Source organism: Musa acuminata, chromosome BXJ3-10 (assembly GCF_036884655.1).
Source record: "Musa acuminata AAA Group cultivar baxijiao chromosome BXJ3-10, Cavendish_Baxijiao_AAA, whole genome shotgun sequence".
Taxonomy (NCBI): domain Eukaryota; kingdom Viridiplantae; phylum Streptophyta; class Magnoliopsida; order Zingiberales; family Musaceae; genus Musa; species Musa acuminata.
The window spans coordinates 16933895-16960503 of record NC_088358.1 but is presented as its reverse complement, the minus strand read 5'-3'; the positions used below and the strand labels follow the sequence as shown (position 1 = coordinate 16960503).

General features: G+C 36.3%; 1 protein-coding gene and 1 long non-coding RNA gene across 3 annotated transcripts; one reads left to right on the top strand and one right to left on the bottom strand.

The window, feature by feature from the left end:
• The first annotated feature begins 17360 nt into the window (after positions 1-17360).
• Positions 17361-21311, top strand: LOC135650827 (uncharacterized). 2 transcript variants are annotated; one of them, XR_010501639.1, is made up of 4 exons: positions 17361-17729; positions 18018-18057; positions 18175-18253; positions 20579-21311. It is a non-coding gene; the product is annotated as an uncharacterized LOC135650827 (long non-coding RNA). The 2 variants fall into 2 exon arrangements; XR_010501640.1 differs by having other exon boundaries at positions 19441-21311.
• Positions 19909-26470, bottom strand: LOC135650824 (uracil phosphoribosyltransferase-like). Its single transcript, XM_065170442.1, has 12 exons — positions 26167-26470; positions 26006-26095; positions 25855-25933; positions 24746-24804; positions 23677-23754; positions 23446-23527; positions 23180-23228; positions 21570-21631; positions 20696-20763; positions 20559-20614; positions 20436-20483; positions 19909-20264 (listed from the first exon to the last, which is right to left on the bottom strand). The coding sequence occupies exons 1-12, from the start codon at positions 26416-26418 to the stop codon at positions 20213-20215; spliced, it is 975 nt and encodes a 324-aa protein (XP_065026514.1). The 5' UTR covers positions 26419-26470; the 3' UTR covers positions 19909-20212.
• Positions 26471-26609: the final 139 nt, after the last annotated feature.

Below are 26609 nucleotides of genomic sequence, written 5' to 3'. Positions count from 1 at the left end.
TCTCCTACGTTTGGGAGCTCCATCCACCCACATCTAGGTGAAGTCAGAGGGGGCCGGTAGAGCATCGCAGGCTCTATGCATAACTCCCTTTACCATTTCTGGTAAGGTTCATATTATCCCACAACATTAGAGTACAAAAGGACAGTATGAACAATAAATAACATATATCGGAAGCACACGCGGAACAACAAACATACATGTGCCTTTACGAGTCAAATACGATGCAAGCAACAATATCTCACAAATGTATTCAGATTTGGAATGAAATAAAAGAAAGAGTATACACGGATTCCAAGCAATCATATATAGCTCAAGTCAAATAAGAAGGTTAGATGAATTCAATATCCAAATGAATGAAACTAGAATAGGCACATATCGAAAGCAAATGCGAAACAATAGGATATACATGTGCCTATATGTGTCAATGCGATATAGCATAAACGTTGCACAAAATGATTCAAGAATGTAAATAATCTATAGACAAGATCAAACCAGAATTCAAGCACCAACATAAGCCTCAATTGAGTGAAGGGGACTGAATGGAATCTATTTCCAAACGAATGAAACAGAATACGCGAAATCGACCAAAGCTCGATTTCTGACAGAATTCAAGAGGCACATTGAACAAATACTTTAGATTATCAATTATGCTCCAATATCCTTAAGAAAGCTACTATCAAAAGATATATCAATCTATTTTTTGATGAAATAAGTTTCATACGAATCAAGGTTTCCAACAAGGAGTTACCATTGATTTAGTGACCAAAGGTCAAAAACAAAATCACTGTTTTACAGAATCCATAGGACGGAATCAACAGATAGCAGAATAGGCATTTGAATTCTAAATTTTTCAAACTATATATCAAAAGAAAGGTTTACAAGTTTAGTTTAAAATGAAATTAGTTTGGTATAAATCAGAATTTTCAACAGGGACTTATAGGTATTTTAGTATCGAAAGGTCAGAAATTTTGATCCTTGTTTTGCAGCATCCATAGGCTCATTTGAAACAGATGTTTGGGTAAGTATTCGGTGTCCAAAATTTTCAAAATCAGTGTCAAAAGAAAGGTATAAGAGTCTACTTTCAAATGAACAAGGTCCTGCCTAAATCCACATTTGGTGCTAAAAATTATGGCTGAAACAATGTATAGGGGTCAGTTTACCAAAATATTTCAGATCCATGATTTTTGTATCTAACAAGAGAAATATCATGTTCTAGGCTGAAATCTTTCGAATAATTTAGAATAAATATGAGATCAAAGACTAATAATTCTATAGGATGGGATTAGAACACTTGCCTTTGAGAATTATGACCCTAAATGAGAAGATTTGAGCAAGAAACCTCAAAGCTTTTCTTCTTCTTCTTTCTTTCTTTCTCTATTCTTCCACGCAGCCGCCTTCTCTGGTTCCTTAAGAACGAAGGCAGAGGGCTTAAATGGTGGAATTTGTAATTTTATATATTTTGTAGTTTAGTCCTTGTATTATTATATTTACGATTAGGTCCTTAGGGTTTACATATAGGTCCTCAGATTTTTTTTTTTTTTGAAAAAATCCCCTAAATCTTATAAATAAGTTCTCAGATTCATACTTTGGCTCTTTTATCAAATTTAAAATAGATACTTATATTACAACTAGAAACTTATACGAACATTTAGAAATGAGGGATGTTACACCACCAGGCAGATGTAGGTGACCTCACCAATAGCTACTACAGCAACTTTTGCTCCATTGCCTATCTTGAGATCCATCTCACCTCTCGCCAATCTCTTAGGTCTTGCTAAAACCTGCAATAAATTATAGATGTAAGAAGCACTGCTAGTATCCAATACTCATGTGTTATCATAAGATTATAACAAATGGAGACTGATCATAAATGTACTTGAAGCTTCTCAAAGCTTCTATTTCACTCTCTCTACAAGGTACTCTTTGCAGTTCCTCTTCTAGTGCTCATCTTTGCCATAGTGGAAGAATTGGCCTTTGTTTTTTGTCGGGTCTTTCTTAGCAACCTTTGCTTTATCTAGTTTGCCTTTGCCCTTGCCCTTCTTAAGGGACTTTTCTGTCTTCCTTTTCTTTCTAGTCTCACTAATATAGAGAACTGACTTCTCTTTCTTGATAGTGCTCTTTGTCTTCCTCAACATATTTAGGAGCCTAGAGAGAGTCACTTCAAACTTATTCATATTAAAATTCATTATAAACTTATTCATATTAAAATTCACCTCAATCATCTTAGCAAAGAAAAGACTTATCTCGTATCGCTGAGTCATTCCCTATTCCTTAAACAATTTACGAAGATACAGGAGAATGGATCTAATATTCATCTTTTCATCTTGTCTCTGTAACTCAAGAGTCATGGAGCCAAACACGTAACATTGAGCAAGAGTGGAGTCATCTATGTACTTCACGTAACGAGGGATCTCATCTTCGCTTACCCCTTCCTTAGGCAAAGGCATCATTATATCAAGGACGTACGCGATTTTCTCCGTCATGAGAACAACTCTCAAGTTGCGGAGCCAATCCATATAATTTAGACCAGTGAGGTGGTTGACATCAAGTATGCCACGAAAGGGATTTGAAAGCGATATTTTTCTGAAAATAAGAATGTAGTAGAAATAAATAACATACAGATTTTATAGAAAAATAAATAATCAAGATATGAACTTCTATCTTGACGTGCTCCCACTATTTTTCTAATGAATCACGTGACACCCTCAACATATGAAATGAAAGTCTCCGGTAGATTTTTAGTGGGAATTAGGATCCAATCGACATCTTAGTGTAACCTCAAGAGACTCGACCAATCACACTAAGCTCAAAAAGGTAGGCAACTCTTGTCGATCACAACTCATTGTGATTCTCATCCTATTCAGCCTTCGAACTACCATGGCCTCAAGGGACTTGACCAACCATGATGTTTGGTAAAGTCATCATCGTCGTTACAAGATGAGTTTGATTCGATAATATGGCCTCAAGGGACTCGACAAAGCATACCATGTTCTCAGGTCATCAATAACATCTCTATGTTCTCATGCCATTGCTCGTGGGCGCTTCTACCTACGGGCGATGCTGCCCCCACGGGCGTAGCACCTACAGGCACCGCCCTTGCAGGCGAGCGCCTACAGGCAACTCATGCCCGTGGATGAGCACGCGTGGGCGTGGCCAATGCGGTTGCCTACCTATAGCTCGCAGGCCACCGACCGCAAGTGGCTAGTTGTAGGCCATCAGCCACCTGAACGCAAGTGGCCAGGCTGAGATCTCCCTTAGGAGCTCTCAACCAAGGCTGCAAACAGCCTTTGGCCAACCTATGAGGGTAGCAACAACTACTGCCATCTCTGGCTTTTTGCATTAATAATTTTGACGTTAAAATCTTTTCTAAAATACAACAAATATAGTTCAAAACCAATCTTTCGCATGAACAACCTAACTCTAATACCACTATAAGGAAATCTAGGGGTGACATTACATGCATAACAAAAAAATAGAAAATAAAAATCTTAGATTTCCCAAAAAAGGTGTTCATCGTCGTGCAAATATTAGTGTGCAAAAACCCGCAAAACTGAAAACTACGAATAAGATAATTACCTAGGTATTAGGACCGTTTCGACACTAAGAGGGGGGGGGGGGGGGGGGGAGTGAATTAGTGCTTTCCTAAAAAATTACGTTGATTTAAAACTTTCATTTGATAAAGCCCATATCAGAAAGATGATTAACTTGAAAATGTTTGTAAGAATTTAATGAGCAAGTAAAGCAATTTGTAATGTAAATGAAAAGCATAAAGTAAATGCAAACTAGATTTTATAGTGGTTCGATCGTCCGGACCTATGTCCACTCTTGATTCATCTTCATCGAGGCTATCGACTTTTACTACTGATCTTCTTTCATCAAGCGAAGATCAACTACCCTTATAACTCTTTCTCCTTTTCACAAGCTTAGGAGAGAACATTTACACCTCAATCATTCCTTAGAAAACTTCTTACTCCAGGAGGAAGAGACTCACTAACTAGAGAGATTTACATAATATTTTTTCTCAAGGATTCTTTCTCCCTTTCCACTCTAATTTTTGCTTATTCTAAGCATGAATAACTGGAGTATTTGTAGACCCCAAATGACTTTAAAAAGTGGAACCAAAATTCAAATCCTCATGATTTTGGGGTACTAACGGTACTACCGTATGTCAAATTGACAACTAACAGTACTACTGCCTATTAGTCCTATATTAGGTGGTACCACCACCCAATTTGGCGATATCATCATCTAACATAGTCTAGAAGATTGTGCTTGAGCAGAACCACCACCCAGACAACCTGGGAGGTTGAGCCTCAAGCAATGCCATTGCCAATTCTAGCGATGCCATCACCTGGGCCAGCTAAGGGTCATTGTATGGGCCTTCCACTTGGCTCAAAACAACCTTAACTTAGGCCCAATGGGCCCCAAATTGAGTTAATATTGTTTTATCCCAAACATAACTCAATTAGACTTAAACTAACTCGGTTTAAACATATGATTACAAGCATGGATCCTATGTTGTCCGGCATGTCATTGGTTCATTTAGTGCTTCGATTGATCCTTCAGCACATCGTCCTCTCTTTCGACGTATTGCCCAATCGACATATTGACTCTCATAATTTATGATCTCCTTAGCGCAATATTCGATCCTTTGACCCGATACCCAAACTCATAGCACGAAGTCCTTCCGGCACATCGACCAGTCCTCTAGTCCAACGTCCAATCTTCTAACATGTTCTACTCTGGCCCAACGTCTAATTCTTCATGCTTTAATCAAATTGTTCTTCCTTGATCGAGGTTAGTCCTATGTTACTCAAACGCATATTAGATCATAACTTCATCAATTGATTTCATCATCAAAATCAGAGATTCAACAATCTCCCCCATTTTGATGATGACAACCAATTGATTGTGGAGTTTAAACTAAACTCCCCCTATCAATATGTCATATGAAATAAGGTTGAATTTCATAAAATCATTGCATGCATCATGAGTATTTCATACATTATTCCAAATCATAAATATTTCAAATCATTATGGTATCAAAATATTAAAGCACATTACATCCTCCCATACATGATCATCGTAACTTCTCATTGTATGCATTATCATAAAATCATGAGTATTTTTATGCATAATTTCATATCATCATCATAACTTCTCCCCCTTTTTTATCAAAGAAAAGTGCAACTAGCAATTTTTTGAAATATGCAAGCTAGTAAGGTAGCAAGTTTTGAACATGCAAGCTAGTAAGTTTTTCAAATATGAAAGTTAGCAAAATTTTTGCATCTTTTGAGATGTGCAAGATAGCATATTTTTTGCATCTTCTTGAAATGTGCAAGCTAGCAAACTTTGCTTTTCTTTTGAGATGAGCAAGCTAGCAAGTTTTTCCTTTCTTTGCAAGCTAGAAATTTTTACAAGTTTACAAGTTTTTACTTCTTCTTGAATTGTGCAAGCTAGCAAACTCTACTTTTCTTTTTAGATGAGCAAGCAAACAAGTTTATCCTTTCTTTGTAAGCTCGAAATTTTTACAAGTTTCTAAGTTTTTTCTTCTTGAATTATACAAGCTAGCAAATCTTTCTCCCCCTTTGTCATTCTTAAAAAGAAAGGAAGAATACAATGGTATAAATTTTTCTTCTTACATCAATGCTCTGAGCATCATGTAATGTATACAACTATAAATACAAAAGAATTTTATATAATGAAAATTATGTTAAGGAAGATAAAATATCAAAGATCATGTAAATACCAAAAGACATGATTCATTTTGATCTATTTAATAAAAATAAAAAAAATCTTAGAAGATCGAATAGTAAGGGAAATCTTAAGTTATGAATTTCGAAAAAAAATATTCTCTTTAGTAAATATCAAAACATAACATAGGAGAAAAAAATATCTTGATTCATGTATAAGAAATCTCAAGTTGTCAAGATCATGATTCATATATTTAAAAAAAATCTCTAGTTATAATTCCTAGAATTCATAAGAAAGTCATGATTCATATAAAAAAAATCCCCTCTTAAATAATAAGAATGAATGATATGAGAACACATAATAAAATATCTTGATTCATAAAAGATTTTAAATTATAATTCTGAGGAATCAAGAGAAAATTTATCATTTATTTAGATAAAACTCTTCTTTAGTAAATAGCAAAAAGGAAACATAAGAGATTAAAAGATCTATTCATATAGAATAAATCTCAAGTTATAAATATTAAAAAATCAAGATCATGATTTTGTTAAAACTCATTCAAATTCACATAATCAAAATCACTTTCATAGTTCAAGAGATTCAAAAATATCATAAATAGATTCATCAACCTCTTATTGAAAAACTCGATAAGATAAAGATTGAGAAATTTTTTAAAAAAATACTTTTCTCTTTTTAATTGTTTTAATTTATGCAATTGATTTCATACAAGCATGCCCAAGTTTTTTATGTCAAAACCATGCATCATGTTTAAAATTAAAAATTAAAATTTATTACAAAAATCATTAAGATCAAAAGTATAACACATTATTCCAAAACATAAGATTTTAAATCATTATTACTTCAAATTCTCATGCATAATATAAAATCATCAAGCATGATTTCATTGAACATAAAGCATCTTCAATTAAAATCATTTTATTTTGGCTGGTAAGTTTTGTGAAGTGTGTTGGACCTTCGGTCATAAGCCTTGAGTATTCACTTTCAAAATTTTATTTTTGCTCCTACCTTTCGATTGTAGATATTTCTACAAGAAATGTAGGTTGGTTTTGTTGAATCTCATATTTTAATGATAAAATCAATTGATGTGTTTATCGTCTAATATGTATTTAAGTGATGCAGGACTAGCATCGATCAAAGAGAGGCAAATTGATTAAAGCAAGAGGAATCAGACATTGGGCTGGAGTGAACATGTCAGAAGATTGGATATCGAGCCGGAAGATCGATCAACGTATCGACAGAAGGCTTCGTGCCATGAGTTCGAGCATCAGGCCAAGAAGATCGGACATTGCGCCAAGGAGATCGGATGTTGCGGGAAGACAACATGTCAATTGGGCAATATGCCGAAGGAGAGGATGATGCGCCAAAGGATCGGACAAAGCGCCAAATGAACCAATGATATACCGGACAACATAGGATTCATGCTTGTAATAATTTGTCTAGATCAAGTTAGTTTATGTCTAATTGAGTCAATATTTGGGTGAAACAATGGCAACTCAATTAGGGGTCAATTGGGCCTGAATCAATGTTGAATTGGGCTTATTGTTTGGCTTATTCAAGGTCCTGTAGTAGAGTCTAGCGGTGGTACCACCTAGACACAATATTCAAGATTGTGTTAAGCGGTGGTATCGCCCGGACATAGTCTTCAAGATTGTGTCAAGCGGTGGTACTTGTCACGCCCCTCGAATTTAGATCAATATTATAATTCAGATCAATAATCCATTCTAGGATCCAAACACACATTTAAGGACACTGAGAAAACATTCTAAGTCATTTCTGTATATTCCATAATTCATAAGACCTATTAAAATCATATACTACATTGCTCGATAAATCGTAAAATCTAAAACCAACTCACTAAGACAATAACCACCTCATAAATCCACAAGTGTGGTATTCTATACAATCACAAAAGCCAATATTTACCACATGTTCACATCATTACACAAATTTACTTAACACTCCAAAATCCTAAACATGAGAGGTTCTTTAAACTTTTACAAAACTCATAAGTTCATATTTACCATCAACATTCCATTAGACACCTAGTGTACTTATACAACAAAAACATATCATCCACTAAAGATTTGCCTAAAGTCTTCTAGCTTTCCACTATCGTAGCTCAATTTAAATATTCTAGTGAATGACAAGCTATCCTGAAAAAATTATATAGCAATGGGGTGAGCACATAAAGCTCAGTAAGCGACTAACATATCAATGGCGAAAAAGGATAGTTTCAAAACAAATAAGGTACCAAATACAAGACAGGGATATAAGAGTTCATAGATAGCTGCTCAATGAATGCGGAATTATAATGTCATTTCATTCGAAGCATATTTTGTTTATAACAAGAGAGTAAAGACTAATTGGAGCAAATCATTGACGTAATAAAACATTTCAGAACATATCAATGGAAGATTAAATGCTTCAGAACATATCAATAGCATATGAAGCATTTCAGAATATATCAATGGCATAGGAAGCATTTTGGAGCATATCAATGACATATAAAATGTTACAAAGCATATCAATGACATATAAAGCATTTCAGAGTATATCAATGGCATAGGAAGCATTTGAGAGCATATCGATGACATATAAAATATTATGGAGCATATCAATGGCATATGAAACATTTCGGAGCATATCAAGGATGTATGAAATATTTTGGAGCATATCAATAACAAATGAAACATTTTGGAATATATCAATGACGGATGAAATGCTTCGGAACATATCAATGGCATATGAAGCATTTCGGAGCATATCAAGGATGTATGAAATGTTTCATAGCATATCAATAACAAATGAAACATTTTAGAATATATCAATGCGGATGAAATGCTTCGGAACATATCAATGGCATACGAAGCATTTCTGAGCATATCAAGGATGTATGAAATGTTTCGGAGCATATCAATAACAAATGAAATATTTCAGAACATATCAATGGTGGATGAAATGCTTCGGAATATATTAATGGCATATGAAGCATTTCAGAGCATATCAAGGACGTATGAAATGTTTCGGAGCATATGAAGGATGTATGAAATCGGAGCATATCAATAACAAATGAAACATTTCAGAATATATCAATGACGGATGAAATGCTTCGAAACATATCAATGGCATATGAAGCATTTCGGAGCATATCAAAGAACAAATACGAAACAGAAGCTCAAATGTCGTATTTGACGTTGCACACATTTCATTCTTATCCAAAGCATATATAAAAGCACATAACCAAAGCTCTGGATATCATATCAAATAGATAGAAGGTGAAGTAGGATCCCAAACATAATCTCTCACATTTGGGAGCGTCATCCATCTATTGAATCTCGGATTTTGATGATGAAACCAATCGATAAGTGTTTATGTTTTAATCAGTGTTTTAAGTGATGTACGATGCTTCAATCAGGATGAGACAATTAAAGTAGGAAAAATCATGTTGGGCTAGAGGAATATGTCAGAAGATTGGACGTCGGGCCGGTGGATCGGTCGACGTATCGACAGAAGGCTTCTGGTCGTGGATTCGGGCATCGGGCCAAGAAGAGCAGACATTGCGCCAAGGATATTGGAGTTGCGGAGTCAACTGGCCGATTGGGCAATAGGCCATAGGAGAGGATGATGCGTCGAAGAATCGGACAAAGCATCGAGGGACCAATGACATACCGAACAACATGATTATTGCTTAGTATTAATTGTTTAGATCGAAGTGTGTTTTACATGTGCAGGATTAACTATAATAGCAAGACATGAAGCAAAATGAAGTCTCGGAGTCAAGGATGCGACATCATTGGGAGTTTGAGAGTTCATCGGAAGTTTTGGCGGAACCAGTCGAGAAGTTGCAGAGCTTGCCAAGAAGCTCGTTTGAACTCGCCAAGAAGATCGTCGTGAAGTCTAGGAGCTTGCCGGAAGTCCACTGGAACATTGCCGAGAGATCGTCGGAAGTTCGCCGGAAGCTCGTTGGAAGAACCAAGACTTAAGGACTTGTTTAGCATAGAATATGTCTTAGGAATCATAGTTAGCACGTAATTATGCTTGGATTTGGGCCAACCCAATTAAGGGACAACTAGGCCCATGTAAGAACTATGTTGGGCCCAATAAGAAGCCCAAACAGTGCCCAAAGAGTCTCACCGTCATGGCATAGTCTTCGAGACTATGTCAAGCGATGGTATCGCCAATATGGGTGGTTGTACCACCCCTGGCAGGGTGTCAGGCGATGGTACCGCCAGTATGGGCGATGGTACCGTCCAGCACTGCCCCTAGGTGGTGGTACCGCCAGACCTAGGCGGTGGTACCGCTAAGGGTAGTGTCAGCGTCAGACTGACACTAGGCGGTGGTACCCGTGCCCAGGGAACCCGAGATAGGAAAGTTTTAGGCTCCAAGTTTGAATCAACTTGAAGCCTATAAATACCCCTCTCATCCCTGGTTAAAGCACACAAGCACCAAGAGTTTAAAAGTAAAGAAACACTGCTGTAATCTCTTTAGATTTCCCTCCTCTACTAAGTGTTAGAAATCTGTAAGAGAGGAGTGCGAGTACTTGTAAGGGTTATCTCCTAAACCCGGTAAAAGGAGAAGAGGGGTGTAAAAGGTAATTGGCCTTCGCCTATTGAAGGAATGCCTATAGTGGACGTCGGTGACCTCGTCGGAGGAGGAAGCCAAAAGTGGATGTAGGTCAAGATTGACCGAACCACTATAAATCTCGGTTTGCATTTACTTTCTACTATTTACCTTACTACAAACCTCCATATGTGCTTTACTTCCTCATTACTTTTGTTGCACTCCTTTACGAACTTGCTTTCAAGTTAAGTTTTCAAAAACGGTTTTACGTCGGAAACGATTTTATCGTACGAAAGTTTTTAAACCGTCGTTATCTTTCCGCTGCACTAATTCACCCCCCCTCTTAGTGTCGAACCCTTTCCTAACACCATCCACGTCTGGATGAAGCTAGAGGGGGCCGATAGAGCATCGTGGGCTCTAAGCATATACCCTTTATCATTTCTGGCAAAGGTCCAGATAATCCTTTTACTATTTCTGGCAAAGGTCCAAACAATCATTTTACTATTTCTAGCAAAGGTCCAAATAATCCCATAAACACTAGAGTACAAAAGGGTAATGTGAACAATAAATTGGGACATATCGGAAACACACGTAGAATAACAGAATGCATATGTCTATAAGGAACATTGTGATACAAACATGAAGTTTATATAATAGATTCAGGTATGAAAATACTTGTAGGACAAGAGTATATAGAAATTTAAAGCAATAATGTAAAGCTCAACTGAAGTAAGAATTTTAGCTGAAATCAATTTCCAAATAGACGAAACAAGAATAAGCGAAATCGATCAAAGCTCGATTTTGATAGAATTTGAGAGGCACATTGCATGAATTGTTTGGATAATCAGTTATGCTCCAATTTACATAAATTAGGTGTCATTCAAAAGATATATCAATTTAAATTTTGATAAATCAAGTTTTGTATGAATTGGAGATTCCAACAAGGAGTTATAAATAATTTAGTAACCAAAGGTTATAGAATATTATCTCTGTTTTACAAAATTCATAGAGTTGATTAGAATAGATAAATCAATAGGCATTTATGCTCCAAATCTTTCAAATCAGATATTCACAGAAAGGTCTATGAGTCTAGTTTCTAATAAATTATGTTTCAAATAATTCAGAGTTTTCAACAGAGAGTTATAAGCAAGATAGTACTGAAAGGTCAAAACCGATAATCTCTATTTTATATATTTCATAGGGTCAATTGAAATAACAGTTTTGATAGGTAAATAGAATCCAAATTTATCAATCTTGGTATCAAAAGAACGAGCTATGAGTCTATTTTCGAATGAATCTAGTTTCTCCTAAATATAAGATCCACAGAGAAAGTTATGGATATAACAATACAGAAAGTCAAATCTCAAAAAATTTCAGATTCACAGTTTTAATCCCAAACGATAGAAATATCAAGTATGAAGCCAAAATCTTCCAAAGTTTTTAGAATTAAGAAGAAATGAGATATCAAGGTTCTATAGGAAGGAATTATAATACTTGCCTTAGAAAAGTTTGATTCCCAAATATGGAGAATTGATGCAAAACCTCAAGCAAAGCAAAGCTTCTTCTCCTTCTTCTCTTACTTCAATTCCTTTTCCTTTCTCCTCTCAAACCCACATTGGCTGCAGCTTTTAAGTTTTCTTCTATTAATTTCTCATCTAATGTATTAGATTTAGCTAATATAAGGATTGCAAGGTGGCAAGCATGCATGAAAGAGGCTTAGGTGTCATCCTTAGAACAAACATAGGTGGCACCAACCTTAGGTTAGCTAGTGACACATGTCCACCATTTTTTTTTTTTTAGTTTAAAACCTAATATGAATCTTTCACAAATCATATCATATTTCTAATATTTATATTTAGGTCCTTACATTACAAATAGGCCCTAATAAAATTTTAAAAAAATGAGGGATGTTACAGTACCGCCCAAACATAGTCTCCCAAACTATGTCAGATAGTAGTACCATCAGACTAAGCGATGGTACCATCTAATGTCAGTGCTACAAGCGATGATACCGCTAGGACTCAAGAAACCCGGGATGAGACCTTTTTTTGCTCTAATTTTGAAGTCATTTGGGGTCTATAAATACCCCAACTATTTCTGCATGAAGTAGCAAGAATTAGGTAGAAAGGGGGAAAGAATCCTTGACGAAAAAGAGTTGAAAAAGATTAAAAAGTGTTGAGTGATCCTCTCCATTTCTTAGAGTTTATAGTCCATTCTAAGAGAGGTGTGAAACTTGTAAAGGTTCTCTCTTGAGCCTGTCAAAAGGAGAATAGAGTTGTAAGAAGGAGGTTGGTCTTCGCATATTGAAAGAAGACCGCTAGTGGATGTCGGTGGCCTCGACGGAAGAGGAATCAAGAGTTGATGTAGGTCATGACGACCGAACCATTATAAAAATCTGGTTTGCATTTCCTTCATGCTATTTCCTTATATTGCAAACTGAATTTTTACATTCACTACGCTTACGTACGCTTTGAAGTTAAACTCTTTTCTGATACGTTTTCATCGAACGAAGATATTCAAAATCGACGTTTGTATCAACTGTACTAATTCACTCTACCTCTTAGTGCCGACTCGATCATAACAGGTTCTAAGTATCCATTTAACTTTGGGTCTCTCATGGTTAGATCTATCTATCTTGATTTTTGACATGAAGTCATTTATGATTCATTTAGGAACCTAAACTAATTTATGCAAGCCATACTTTTTAAATAAATATTTATAAGCAAAATGTTCATGTCTACCATAAAAATTATATTTATTTTCAAGAAAAACATATAATGTGGGTCATTTAACAAAAGTGGTTGGCTTTTGTTGAGTGTTACTCACAAAGTCGATACCTTCTTTTCTACAAATATGACTCCTATTAGTAAGAATCATGTTTAAAGATTTACTACCAATTTTAAAATTTTCTAATGTTTGTTACAATAGCAAAATTTTCTTTTAATTTTTTTAATTTATTAGAAATAGAAGCATGATCTTTTTTAGTAATTTATAATTTTTACCAACTAATTTAAATTTATTATATAAATCATTGAATGTAGTAAATCATTCAATATAAGGTAAAGATATTTTGGGTGAGTCATTTATCTTATCATCAAGAGCCATCAAAGTGAAGTTTGCCACTTTGTCTTCATCGATTTGCTCCTCGTCTTCGGATGCACTCGATTCATCTCATGTTGCCTTGAATACTTTTTTTTTCTTTAGCGGTCTCTTCTTTTTAAGTTTATTTTTATTCTTTAATTATTATTTTATAAACATTTTAAACTTTATTGTTAGGAGTTCAAAGTCATCGTCATCACTTCAGCTTTCACTCGATTAGTCTTCTTTTGTTATAAGTGTCATATTCTTTATATTCTTTGGAAGATTATTCTCAAGTTCATCATATGTCTTGCATGTAATTTCATAAGTCATTAATGACCCTATGAATTCTTCAAGAGAAAAACAATTCAAGTCCTTTGTTTTTTGAATAGCAATTACTTTTGAATCTCAGTTTTTAGAAAAAGATCATAAAATTTTATTAATAAATTTAATATTTAAAAAATATTTATCAAGTGCTTTCAAATCATCGATGACATCCGTAAAATGGGTGTACATGTCTCTAATAATTTCATTTGGTTTCATTCAAAATAATTCAAAATCATACATCAGAAGATTAATTTTAGAATCTTTAACTCTACTTATGCCTTCATGTGTAATTTCAAGAGTGTGCAAAATGTCATGTGCAGTTTCACAAATCAAAATATGGTTAAACTCATTTTTATCCAAAGCACAAAACAAAACATTCATAGATTTATCATTTAATAAAGATTTTTTTTTTAAATCATTTCATTCATTCATAGGTTTAGAGGATGTTTGAAAACCAAGTTCAATAATATTTCATAAATCAAAGCTTATAGAAAGCAAGAAAACTCGCATTCATGTTTTCCTAGTTCATCCCATTGAACATAGGAGGATGAGTGATAGAATAACCCTCTAGATTATCGATAAAAGTCATTCTCTTGAGTGTTAAACCAATCGAGAAAAAAACATGGCTCTGATACCAACTGTTAGGACTGTTTCAGCACTAAGAGGAGGAGGAGGAGGAGGAGGGGGGGGGGGGAGTGGTGAATTAGTGTTTTCGTTAAAATTACATCAATTCAAAATTTTTATTCGATAAAGCCTATATCGGAAATATGATTAACTTAAAAACATTTGTAAGAATGTAATAAGCAAGTAAAACAGTTTGCAATGTAAATGAAAAACATAAAATAAATGCAAACCATACTTTTTAGCGGTTCGGCTGTCCCAACCTACGTCCACTCCCGATTCCTCTTTACTTGAGGCCATCGACTTTTACTATCGATCTTCTTTGAATGGACGAAGATCAACTACCCTTACAACTCTTTCTTCTTTTTATAGGCTTAGAAGAGAACTTTTACACATCTCCTTTAGACCTCACTCCTCCCTTAAAAAACTTCTAACTCTAGAGGAAGATACTCACTAACTAGAGAGATTTACACAATATTTTTTCTCAATGATTCTTTCCCTCTTTCTACTCTAATTCTTGCTTATTCTAAGCAGGAATAACTAGGGTATTTATAGACCCTAAATGACTTTAAAAAGTAGAGTTAAAATTTAAATCCTCGGGATTTGGGGGTATTGGCGATACCACCGCTTGTGCTAGGCGGTACCATCATCTACCAAACTGATAACTGACAGTACCACCATCTGTTAGTCTGACATTGGGCAATACCACCGCTTGACACAATCTAAGAGACTGTGTCTAGGTGATACTACCGCCTAGATAGCTTGGGAGGTCGAGCCTCAAGCGGTACTACTGTTTAGGCCAACTAAGGGTCATTGTATGGGCCTTCCACTTGGCCCAAAATAGCCCCAACTTAGGCCCAATGAGCCCTAATTGAGTTAGTATTGTTTCACCCCAAAATCGACTCAATTAGGCATAAACTAACTCAATCTAAACACACATGATTACAAGTATGAATCCTATGTTGTCCTGCATGTTATTTGTTCATTTGACGCTTCGTCCGATCTTTTAGCGCATCGTCATCTCTTTCGATGTATTACCCAATCAGTATGTTGACTCCCGCAACTTCCAATCTCCTTGGCATAATGTCCGATCTTTCGACCCGATGACCAAACTCATGGCACAAAGTCCTTCCGGCATGTCGACTAGTCCTCTGGTCCGACGTCCAATCTTCTAACATGTTCTACTCTAGCCTAACGTCTGATTCTTCCTACTTTAATCGAATTTCATTTCCTTGATCGAGGTTAGTCCTGCATCATTCAAACGCACATTAGATCATAGCTTTATCAATTGATTTCATCATCAAAATCCGAGATTCAACACTAGGGAGATCGGATATCTCAAATCTGAACCTTTACTCGTCGCAACACCTATCATATGTGTATAACCCTCTAGGCCCAATATCGAGTTGGTCATGAATCATACTTGTCTAAACTCCTTCTAGCTTAGTGAATTATTATATCCATAATAATTTACTCAACTCATCGACTACAAACGTACTAGGCCACTATGCTGTAGTCCCCAAATGATATAGGGGAATCCAATCCTTTGGACGTATTTGTTATCAATTATCATATACTTATAGTCTCTCATCTATCTAATATCCTAGAGACTACGTATCAAGTATAGTGTTGTCAAAACCATACAGTTTCTCCTCGAGTCTCGCTCTAATCGGATTCTCCTAGAGAACTCTTTCTCTCTCAATCCGAATGACCTTGGCCAAGGATTTGTTTGAGCAAGAATACATGGGATATTTCTCTCATGATACCGAGAGCGGATGATCCTCTATTGACACTCAATAGCCCTCGTAAGATTGGCTGTCACTCCCGATGATTGGATGTACTATATCTGGAACTTCCAAGTCTATATAAGTCTGGAATCAAATAATGGTATACTCATATAGGATATCCTTAGTATCTCAAGTCTAAGGACCAGGTATACCATTCGGATGATAGAATCACTGTTTGACAATGAAGTATCATCAACCATTCAGCATTCCGTGAGCGGATTAATTAGTGAACTTATTCTCTAATGAGCACATACATTATAGCCCTAGTGTCTCTACACGAGCAGCTATGAGACTAATCACATTCATTATATGGATGAGTATACAACACACAAGTATGTTCAATTATCTCGATGTCTCTCTCGAGTATCCTATGACCAGAATTATTTAATGTCTATGTTTATAGGTGAATCGATCTCATCATCATGATCTCGTCATGATCTGATTCCTATTACATAGATCCATGGATGTTACAATATACTTATGTATTAAGTAATATACAATAATAAAATACCAGAATAATAATAAGTAAAACAAGTGCATGTCACATCATGCATATCATCACTCACGTGATTGATTTGTAGGACACCTATGACTAGTGTTCTTTATTTAAAATTATAAAATCTATTATCCATAATATATGGAATCTTGCCTTGGGTTGTCCGGATGTAGTGATTAGTTTTTAATTTTTTCTATTTTTAATTTAGTTCTTATAAAAAAATAAATTTCGTTTTACTTAACAACCTTTGATTTTTTTTAGGACCCTATTGTCCTTTTAGTATGAAATCCCTGTTTTCAACCTCACTTAGTAAGAACCAAGTCTATCCCCATTTGGGCCCAAATTCAATCATTCCTTACAATTTTTAAGACCGAACATCGTTTTAAATATTGCTACAAAAATAAGAACCTTTCTCAAAATCTATCAAATTACTTTTGCTCAAACTCGGGTGAAGTTGCTCATAATTGTGTCATCGATCTCTTAACGATCATTCCTTAGTGTATTTGCATCAAATTTGGGTCCTCCTATCTCTACCTTTAAAAATATTCTTAACATTTACTTTAGATGCGGTAAAGTGAGGCACCACACTACTAGTTGTGACCTTATGCTTAAACCACCTCAACCTTCTCCTACCACTTCAACAAACCCTAACTGTAACCCTAATTGGCTTCCTTGGGATATATATATATATATATATATATATATATATATATATATATATATATATATATATATATATATATCTTGCCCTGACATGGTAAACGGTGGTACTTTTGGAACCCACACTCCCATTCATACTGGCGACAAAAAAAATCCCCATTTGCGCAACGAAAACATTGCTTTTCCGCCCTTTCTTTATTCTCCGATAAGAGAAAGTATGATCTCTATTTTTAGCCGTTTCGTCCAATCTCGCTGTCGCCTTGAGAGCATTTCCTCCCCGGCGGCTAATTGATTTCAGGTCTTGGCTCGATTTCTAGTGTTTCGATCAGTAGAGCACGGTTAGAGAAGACCGCCATGGATTGGGGAAACGTGATCGTTGTGTACCCGATCGATGTCCTCCACAACTCAGAGTTCTTCATCCGATTCACCTTCCCGGATCGATCCGACTCCAAATGGAATAGTCGATTCAAGTGCAACCTCTACTAGTAAGATCACCATCCCGAACCTAATTCACTTTGATGTTAGTTCTTACGGCTGTAAAATTCTAGTGAGGGTATTGTTGTTCGCTTGTGAGTCCGGCGAAAGCTCTTGTGCTCAAATAGTCATCAAATAGGGTGGATAAGTCCCTTCTCGATGACTATTATTTGTGCCCTTTTTGGTGGGTAGACTCGACGTACCTGATTCGTGGGATTCTCGAGTGTTTGGAATCTGTCTTGTCTTGATTTTGATGGATGCGATACTGATATCTCTCTTCCGGGCGATTCTTTTTGCAGCGAAGGACCAATTACTTCATTCTGATCATGTTCCTTCCGGGTAAGGGAACTCAATCGTTTCTCATGATTAGGTTATATTCTTAATAATAGTGCAGCTATTATTGTTTGCTCCGATGTTTCTAATACCCCTTTTTTGCTTCTTTTACTCCTAATGCAGCCATGGGGTTTCTTTCGAAGCCTCTTGCCGTTGTTGTTGCCTTTCTCACAGGTCTAAGCATCCCATTCTTAGATGAAAGGTAAGGTCTCTGTCATATTGTTTAAGATTGCTTAAACACCATGACTAGTTGACATTATTTTTTGTAATCTATTATATGTTGACTGGAAAATAAGTATTAAATGCTTAATTAGAGCCCAGTTATAGACTTAGAGCATATGAGAACATCTCAAGCAGCAAGTTATTTATTTATTTGGATACATACATTAGCAGATGAGTTCTTAGCATCACTTGATAACCTATCCTTGGATGTTTGGTTTTTTCATCTGCAAGTGCATTTATTATGAAGTTCCTTATGTTTTGAGTGGTTTCTAGTATTCTTTTAAGAATGGCTAGGTGATAAAAAGATTAAAGACCATATTGGTTATTTGAGCTTACCAGTAGTTGTTTCCTCTTCCACCTCAAGTGACTAAAAAATCGGTGTCCATTTTTCACCACATGCCTGTCACCTCTAAAGACCATACAGATAGTAGAGGGGCTTAGCTGGAGTTGATTTCATTTCCACCTGAGCTAACTGCAAAGTCGGTATCCATCTCTCAGCTTTAAAACACCTCTTCCAACAATACCCCTCCGCTCCCTCTCTATAGCACAATACAGCTTAACATCTCCTTCCACATCGCTAACAACAGGTGGCAGGTCACCACCACTGCCCAACACCAAGAGAAATTAAGAACAAATGTCATTATTATCAGTACAAGTGGATGAAATCTTTCTTTATGAATTTTATTTTTATTATTTTTTATTTCAACTACAAGTAAATTATTTTTCTTTTTCTACTTTCTTGCTAAACTACATATTATAGTTTCCTAATTATTTCAGGTTAGCTACATGAACATTTTTTTGTCATTGAGAAACAACGATTTGTTAGGATCAAGTTGGCACTAAGATGAGGTGAATTAGTGCTTATGATAAAAGTTTCGTTGATTCGAAAAACTTCAATGAATTTGAAAAGCTTGATTCAATGAAACCCGTATCGGAATTGATATCGAAAGTGTGTTTCACTTGAAGTAAACGTAATAAGCAATTAAAAACAGAGAATAACAATAATGAAGAGCAAAAAGAGAGCACACACCAAATTTATACGTGGAAAGCATCGTTGGGTTTCTGTGTTGACATTCTCAGCTAGGAAATCCTGAAACTCCTAACATCTAATTCGATGACAAAACACTTGATCCATAAATCTCACTTGTGTCCTAATTTCCATTGCAGCTAGTTGCATCCTTAGACTGACCTCCTGTAGCCTCCTTACAGTGCTTTGGGCACTCAGCATTGGACTGCTAGGTAACTATAATTTAGCATTTGTCTGTTATTAGGCATAAATATTTTGATAAGTCCCATATTAATTGGTTGCATTGTGTTGCAACAATGCTTCATGCAAGCTTCAGATCACCTAATTTCGTGCAATTATAGTGAGCTATAATTATAGACTGCAGTGATGAGTAAGTATCTTTAAATGTTTCGACGATTTATTTTCTTATTCAGGATGAATACTATCAAAATTAGAATGTATCATTCATTATCTGTTCTTTATTATGAAAAATGTACCACCTTCATGTATTCCTTCCTACATCACAATTCAAAAGGCCCAGCATGTGATAGCTTTCCTGTACAAAGTTACCACTCACAAGTATTCCTACATTACAATTCAAAGGGACCAGTATTTTATGATTATAAATATGCTGAAAGAACCACTAAAATTTCAATTGCCAAAATTTCTCAAACTATTTTACTTCTATGCATTCCCGGAAACAAAACTGATCTAAACCTTAAGCATTCTGCCCTCGGAGGTAACATGTAAAATATTCAGAAATCCTGAAAATGTTGGAAGTATCAGAAGTTTACCAATAGGATAGCGGAATCGTGCCATGTAAAGTTTCAGGTACCAGAGCTGCAGTCACTGGCATCTCCCCATCCTGAAATCCTCAAAATATCTCGTCGGGAACCATTGCCATTTCCTAGAGGAATCGTGGTATGCAAACTTTCAGGTACCAAAGCTGCGGTCACCGGCATCTCCCAATCCAGGGATAATGAACCTGGTGATAAAACACAGTAAATTAAAACTCATAGCACTCGAACTTGAGAAATGGAGTGCATGCTTATTTGATGCTAGCAAAGAACCGTATAGAGTTCTGGTACATCCTTTTAGGTACTTTCCCTTTGGTGTGGGAATAGTAATAAGCACAGTGATCAGAAGATTTACTTACCCTTTCTCATTTACAACTGAATCTATCATTCCAGCATATACATGAAGCCTGGGAAAAAAGACACTTGTAACTGAACTAATATGTAATAGAGAATTACGTACTATAGCACTTATATCTACTTACCCCGGAAATTTCTTGCTAAGTTTCTGCAGTGCTGGAGGTGCAACAACAGCAGATATCTATAAAGAGCATGTATGAGTCGATGACACGAGAACCGAATATGAAGATGGAATAAAACTGATTGTGCTTTAGGCACTTACGATTTTTATTTGCTTGTTGTCAACTCCACGATCTTTCAACAAGTCAATGGCTGCAACTATTGTACCACCTGGATCACAGAGTTATGCCATAAATCAGGCCACAGGCACAACTGCTAAGCACTTTTGAAGTGCATAGTTACACTCAAGAAAAAGTCTGCCTTGAGCAAAAGAAGGTATTAAAGCCAGGAAAAATTTTAGTCAGGTATTAATTTCCCTACAACATGCTAACATTGACAAATAACAGTTGGCCACACATACATGGTATGCTGGAGGCCAGCAGCAGAGCTCACTGGTTTAATACCTTATTCTGCTTTTCTGCTTTTCTTCGTGGCCAACTGTTAGATAGCAGAGAACAACATCGTGGAATTGTATCATAAAGAGCCTTCCAAAAGAGGTCCTTATTCTGCTTTTCTTCGAGGACAAAACCACTTACCACCTAACTTCGGAACTCCACCAATAACAGTGTCATGAGTCTGCTTGAATAACTTTATACCTATGGAGTTTTATTTTCTTTGAGAATGCATTTTATGCTAGGCAGGAATATTAGGGTGCCAACTGATACAGAACAGTTGATAAATTATTACAAGTTTAGAATCAGACTGTGCTTAAGGATGTATGATTTTTCTTGCTTGGTAGATGACTTGGAATGTTTTCAATGATGTATTAAGCTGTCAATTAAGATGGACACTGTAGAAAGCAATGGTTTGACTAATAAATCATAGGAACTAAATTAAAGAGGAACAACAAGGAAAATATGGTGCCTGCTTTTTTATTAACCTAAAAACTAAACACACAAACATGTAGAGCTACATTAAATTATGTGAAGGAGATATATAACAAAAAAAATAATTGCTTCACCAAGAAAGAAAGATACCTGTTGCGAGCATAGGATCCACTATAAGTATTCGTGACCCCTCCGGGAACTTATCCGGTAAGCTGCAACAAAATACAAAACAAACTTTTAACTTCCACTTGATTTATTTCTCAGCTGATTATAACATGTCTATCTAACCTATATGCTGATGGCTAGACAATTGACAGTTCCCTAAGTTGTGTAATTAGGGATGCCTAAAATGACTACTAGCAACTTCCACGAGAAATCTTATAACAAAAAAATGAGCAATGTGAAAACTCTGGGTTCCTTTACAAGGATAAAAGCAAACAAGCAGATTTTTCTCGTTTCCTTTTCCTTGAGAAGTTACATAAGGAAAAATGGACATTAAACAAATCAAGGTTTTAGATCTTGGTCAAGCATCAATTTTGATAATCTACCACAACAGTATGTTATATATGAACCAGACAGTATATCGAGCTCGCTTGGTACCAGCTGAAAAAATCAACAAAATGATAAAATATTGATCGGTACTGAATCATATGGTTCAATATGGGTCTTTTGTCAGACCAGTACCGGTCACGACACACTGTAATAATAGCAAACAACATATAATCAATCTATTGTTAGTGTACAATAATAAAGATCACATTTGCAGGTTTATCCTCCTTTGCTCACACTCAAAATGTCAAGTAACATCACCTAAGTCTTCAAGTAATATACAAGTTCCCCCTCGTGTATATCTGTCAGCTATAAGTTTCTATTGCTAAGTTGTAGATTTATTGCGTGCTTTTTATATGAGATTTCTAAATGACAATTTAAGAAGCAATATGGGGATGTGAGGACGCAAGGTATGTCATAATCTTGGTCTGCTTCCTACCCCTATTTGAAAGAATACATGACAATGGCAGACAAGTGATGCAGGAACATGAGGTTTAAGGTGGTTGATGATAAGCCTTCATAAGTTCAGATCAAGCGTCTAAATTGTGTGTGCATATACATGTATTCTTTCATATTTTAAAAGATTTCTTTTTCTAGTTTTTAGTTCCTATTTTAAGCAAGTATTCATCAAATCATATGCCATCATGCTGTTAGTCCCTTTGAGTTATATTCTTCATCAAATCAGATTTAGATAGAAAATTTAAGCAAACTTTGGGCTCTATATTCATCATTGTTGGGAACTAATTTTGTACTAAAGACCCACACACTTCTGCTCTACAACATCAAGTTTCAAGATCATCTGTATCTGACCTGAAACAACAAATGCTACAAAAAGAGCATATGTTAAAGTCCATGTATAACATAAGAATTAGACCTAATAATGGATACTTACAAGTAATTAATACCAACGACTCCAAGACTCAATCAGTCCAGAAGTTAAGAATTACATGTTCAGAATTTTCATATCATTGTCCTTGCATGACGAGTGCACTTACGAGAGTTAACTAAGAGATTTTCATGTTAACTATCATACTTGGAGATAAACAGAACCTAGAAGACCACCACATTGAAGCACACGATGATAAAATAGCTTGTAGAAGCAAGACAAAGGTAACATCCCAAAAAGAGGAGAGTAAGAAAAATATCATACTAGATAACATGCAAAAGATGTCTTTTCTTCAACTAAAAATGTAAAGACAACATGTTCTTACTTGTTGAGATATACTGATGGTTCTAGAGTGGTCTCATCCCTGTGCATGCCTTCATGTACAGTAACAAGAAAAGTTATCATACAACCAAAGCATAGTAACAACAGCCAAATGAAGGAAGTCTATTCGAGACTAAATAAGCAAGACAAGAGGCCAAATTGTTACACATTGATAAACAACATTGTGTTGTTGCCTAGTATCTGGACCTTTAAATGATTAAGCAAGCATCATAATTAGCAACTTTCAGATATTCAGTAATTTCTCCTCACCAAGGTGGTACGTTACTGATGCTGGCAAAACTGAGGGGGCATGCTCTGCTAGAGCAAGACCAGCTCTCAAGATAGGTACAATCTGATAAGTGATAAAAACCATTCATAAGTAAACATAGAGCAGATTAACTTTTCAAGCCACCAAACCATTAGAAAAGTAAGTAAATTAAACTAGATCATGTTATTTACTAAAGTAAAGCATCTGGATAGTTATCAAAAAAGTTTACAGACCATCACAGGTTCACGTGGATCGATAAACTCAACAGTAGCAACACCCATTGGTGACTGTATCTCCCCGCTGATAGTAGGCTGCAAGTAAAAAGGACTATAGCTAAGGCTAATAATGGACAGAAGATTGGAGGCTGACATAATAGCTTGCAAATGGCATAACATTTTGTTAAAAAAACAGATTTACCAAATTTATGTAATTGCTCAACTGGTTGAGTGTAACCAACAAAAAAGATATTGATTATCAACACTAGTGCAGCTACATTTTAGACATCATGAATACTTAAACTCCAAAATTAAATGAGCAGAGACTTTTTTTTTTTTTTTGAGCTGGCTCGTCTGAACTAATCTAGAGTATCAGACCTTAGACTTTCACATGTGGTAATAAGAAGCATTTATTAATGAAAACACTAGAAATAATTCCAGTTGAGCTTATGAACCTAAAATAGGAAGATGGTTATGCACTCTTTTATGTATATGCATAGATACAATATCATTAGGCTACAGCAAAAAGCCCCAACAAGCTCCTCATGGACAATGCCATGAACTAGCTATGCAGTTACAATAAGTACTAGCACAGATGCAACATGTAAAGATATGCATCAGATATCTTCAAGCACATGGCTTGGCATGACAACGGGTGTTGGTTGATCGTTGTTAAGATAGAAATGGAAGAAACATGATAAGATCAACAAATAAAGTTCCTGAAAAATTTACATTGTGAAAGATGCTTTTAGATTCACAAGATGACATTGACAGAAGACCAATCCAGCAAGGAATCTTGCTAGGGACAAGAAAACAATTCTTATGTATTTGAGGCTTGTACCTTGTACAAAGATTACAATAAGAAAATGTAGCGCCATGAGCATGTTAATTTTTTTCTATTAAATTCACCAGCCAGATGCTAAATTGTGACAGACCAACCATGTCTTTGTTTATTTTGTGATTTTCGTTAGGTAATTCTTTGAGACATCACTAGTTATGCAAATAATACCAGTCAATAGATTAAAGATTATCTGCAAATCATTGGCTGTAGCTATATAACAAGTAGCCAGCAGCAGTAAAGACTTACCAACCAGTCTCTGGATGCTTCATATATGAGCAATCTCCCAAGTTCTGCCATGGCGCTCTCTGGAAAAATAACATTTACCAAGGTACAATTAGCAGTTCTTGAATTGACCTTGAATGAATAAAAGAATCTGAATAAAGTGTCTTCAAAAAAGGTTTTCGTTCATCAAAGCCTCTGAGTTAAGTCTTTGAATGCGATATAATGCCACTAGAAACATCAGCAGTTGCAGTTAAGGCTCCAATAAAGTAAATGAAGGTATTGTCATATTGTCCTCTGGATATAGCATGTTATATATAATATCAGGCAATGTAGTATCATTATTCAGAAGCTTTAATTAAAAAGGAAAACAAAAGAAGGTTCTGACTATTGAACTATTGAGTGAAGGAGCTTACTTACTATTTAGAGCTCCTTTTTAATATGCACAATCTCTTAAAAAATTAGTAGAATAATATTTTACTATTCACAATCCCTCTAATTCCGCGTTTACCCTTCTCTTTTTCCTTCCCCACAGCCCCTACCTGCACCCTCCGGCCGCCGACTCTCCCCATCGGTCACTGCCGCCAACTCTCCCCACAGCCCGCTGTCACTGATCACCACCCCCAGCCTACCTCCCCACTGCTTCTTGTCGTCGATCATCGCCTCCAGCCTGCCTGTGCACCCTGTAGACTCTCCCCACTGCTCGTCACTCCTAGCCTACGCTCGTTGCCACCGACACTCCCCCCTCGGTCGCCGCCGGCTTTGCTGGCTGCGGACGTCATTGTCGCCGACCTCATCCGACGCAGAGGAGGAGGAGAAGAAGAAAAAAAAAGAATGGAAAAAGGGGGAAGAAAAGGGATATAAGGAGTGAAAAAAAATTTTATTAGAATTAAGTTATAAATTGAGGATATATATGTTTATTTACAAAGAGATAACTTAAGAATATTTAAAATTTTTAATATGGATGGGGTTATAAATAATAAAAACACAATCAGGCATTGGGCAAGTACCTTATTAGGATCAACAACCAAAAACAAAATGCACACGCATGATTGAAGGACGCTTTGGCTATCATTCCAAAGAAGTTGCTACAACCAATTCAACAGGATTAAGAAAAGGCGTCCGGAGCTACTCACTGAAGATGGCGCAAGGCGTCTGCTCGTTCCTGAGGACAGAGATCCAGTGCTTGATCAACGGGTGCGGCGGAGCAAAGACCTGCGCCCAAACTCAAATCATTACAACAGAGGCCAGAACATCTCCGACGAGGAGAAACAGACAAGATCTAACCAGCATCCTTTCATCGGAGACGGGCTTCTCCTCCGTCGCCGTGTCGGGTCTCGCGGCGGAGCAGCCCAACGGGAGCCAACGGGTCGACATCTAGAGTTCCGGACAGGGAAACGGAGGGTAAATTAGGGTTCCAAAACCCAGGGTTCAGATGAGGGGCGTACCTTGAGCGGAGGGGGTGTCGTAGTAGCGGAAGGATGGGAGAAGAAGCGCGGAGTCGTTGCGATACGCCGGCGTGAGAGTGTCGCCGAGATACGCGGGGTAACGGCCGGGAACCGTAGCGGAGTGGTTGCGATTCCGGCCATGGATCGACAAACGATTGGTCCACCGTAGCAGCTATTGAGTCGAGAGACAGATAGGGAGATAGTGGCAAGCGAGCGCACGACAAACCGATCGAAACGGAAAAGGAGATGCATAATTGCATATTGGTCCCTGAAATATTTTATTTCTCATATTAATTCCTTTAACCTTCATTTTTTTTCTTTTTCATTGTAAATCCCTCTTATTTGAGCTCAAGCATTTTAGAAAAAGAATATTACTCATATAGATTTCCATATAAGAGTTTATTGAACTAATTTGAGTTAAATAAACTAATGTGTCAAATTAT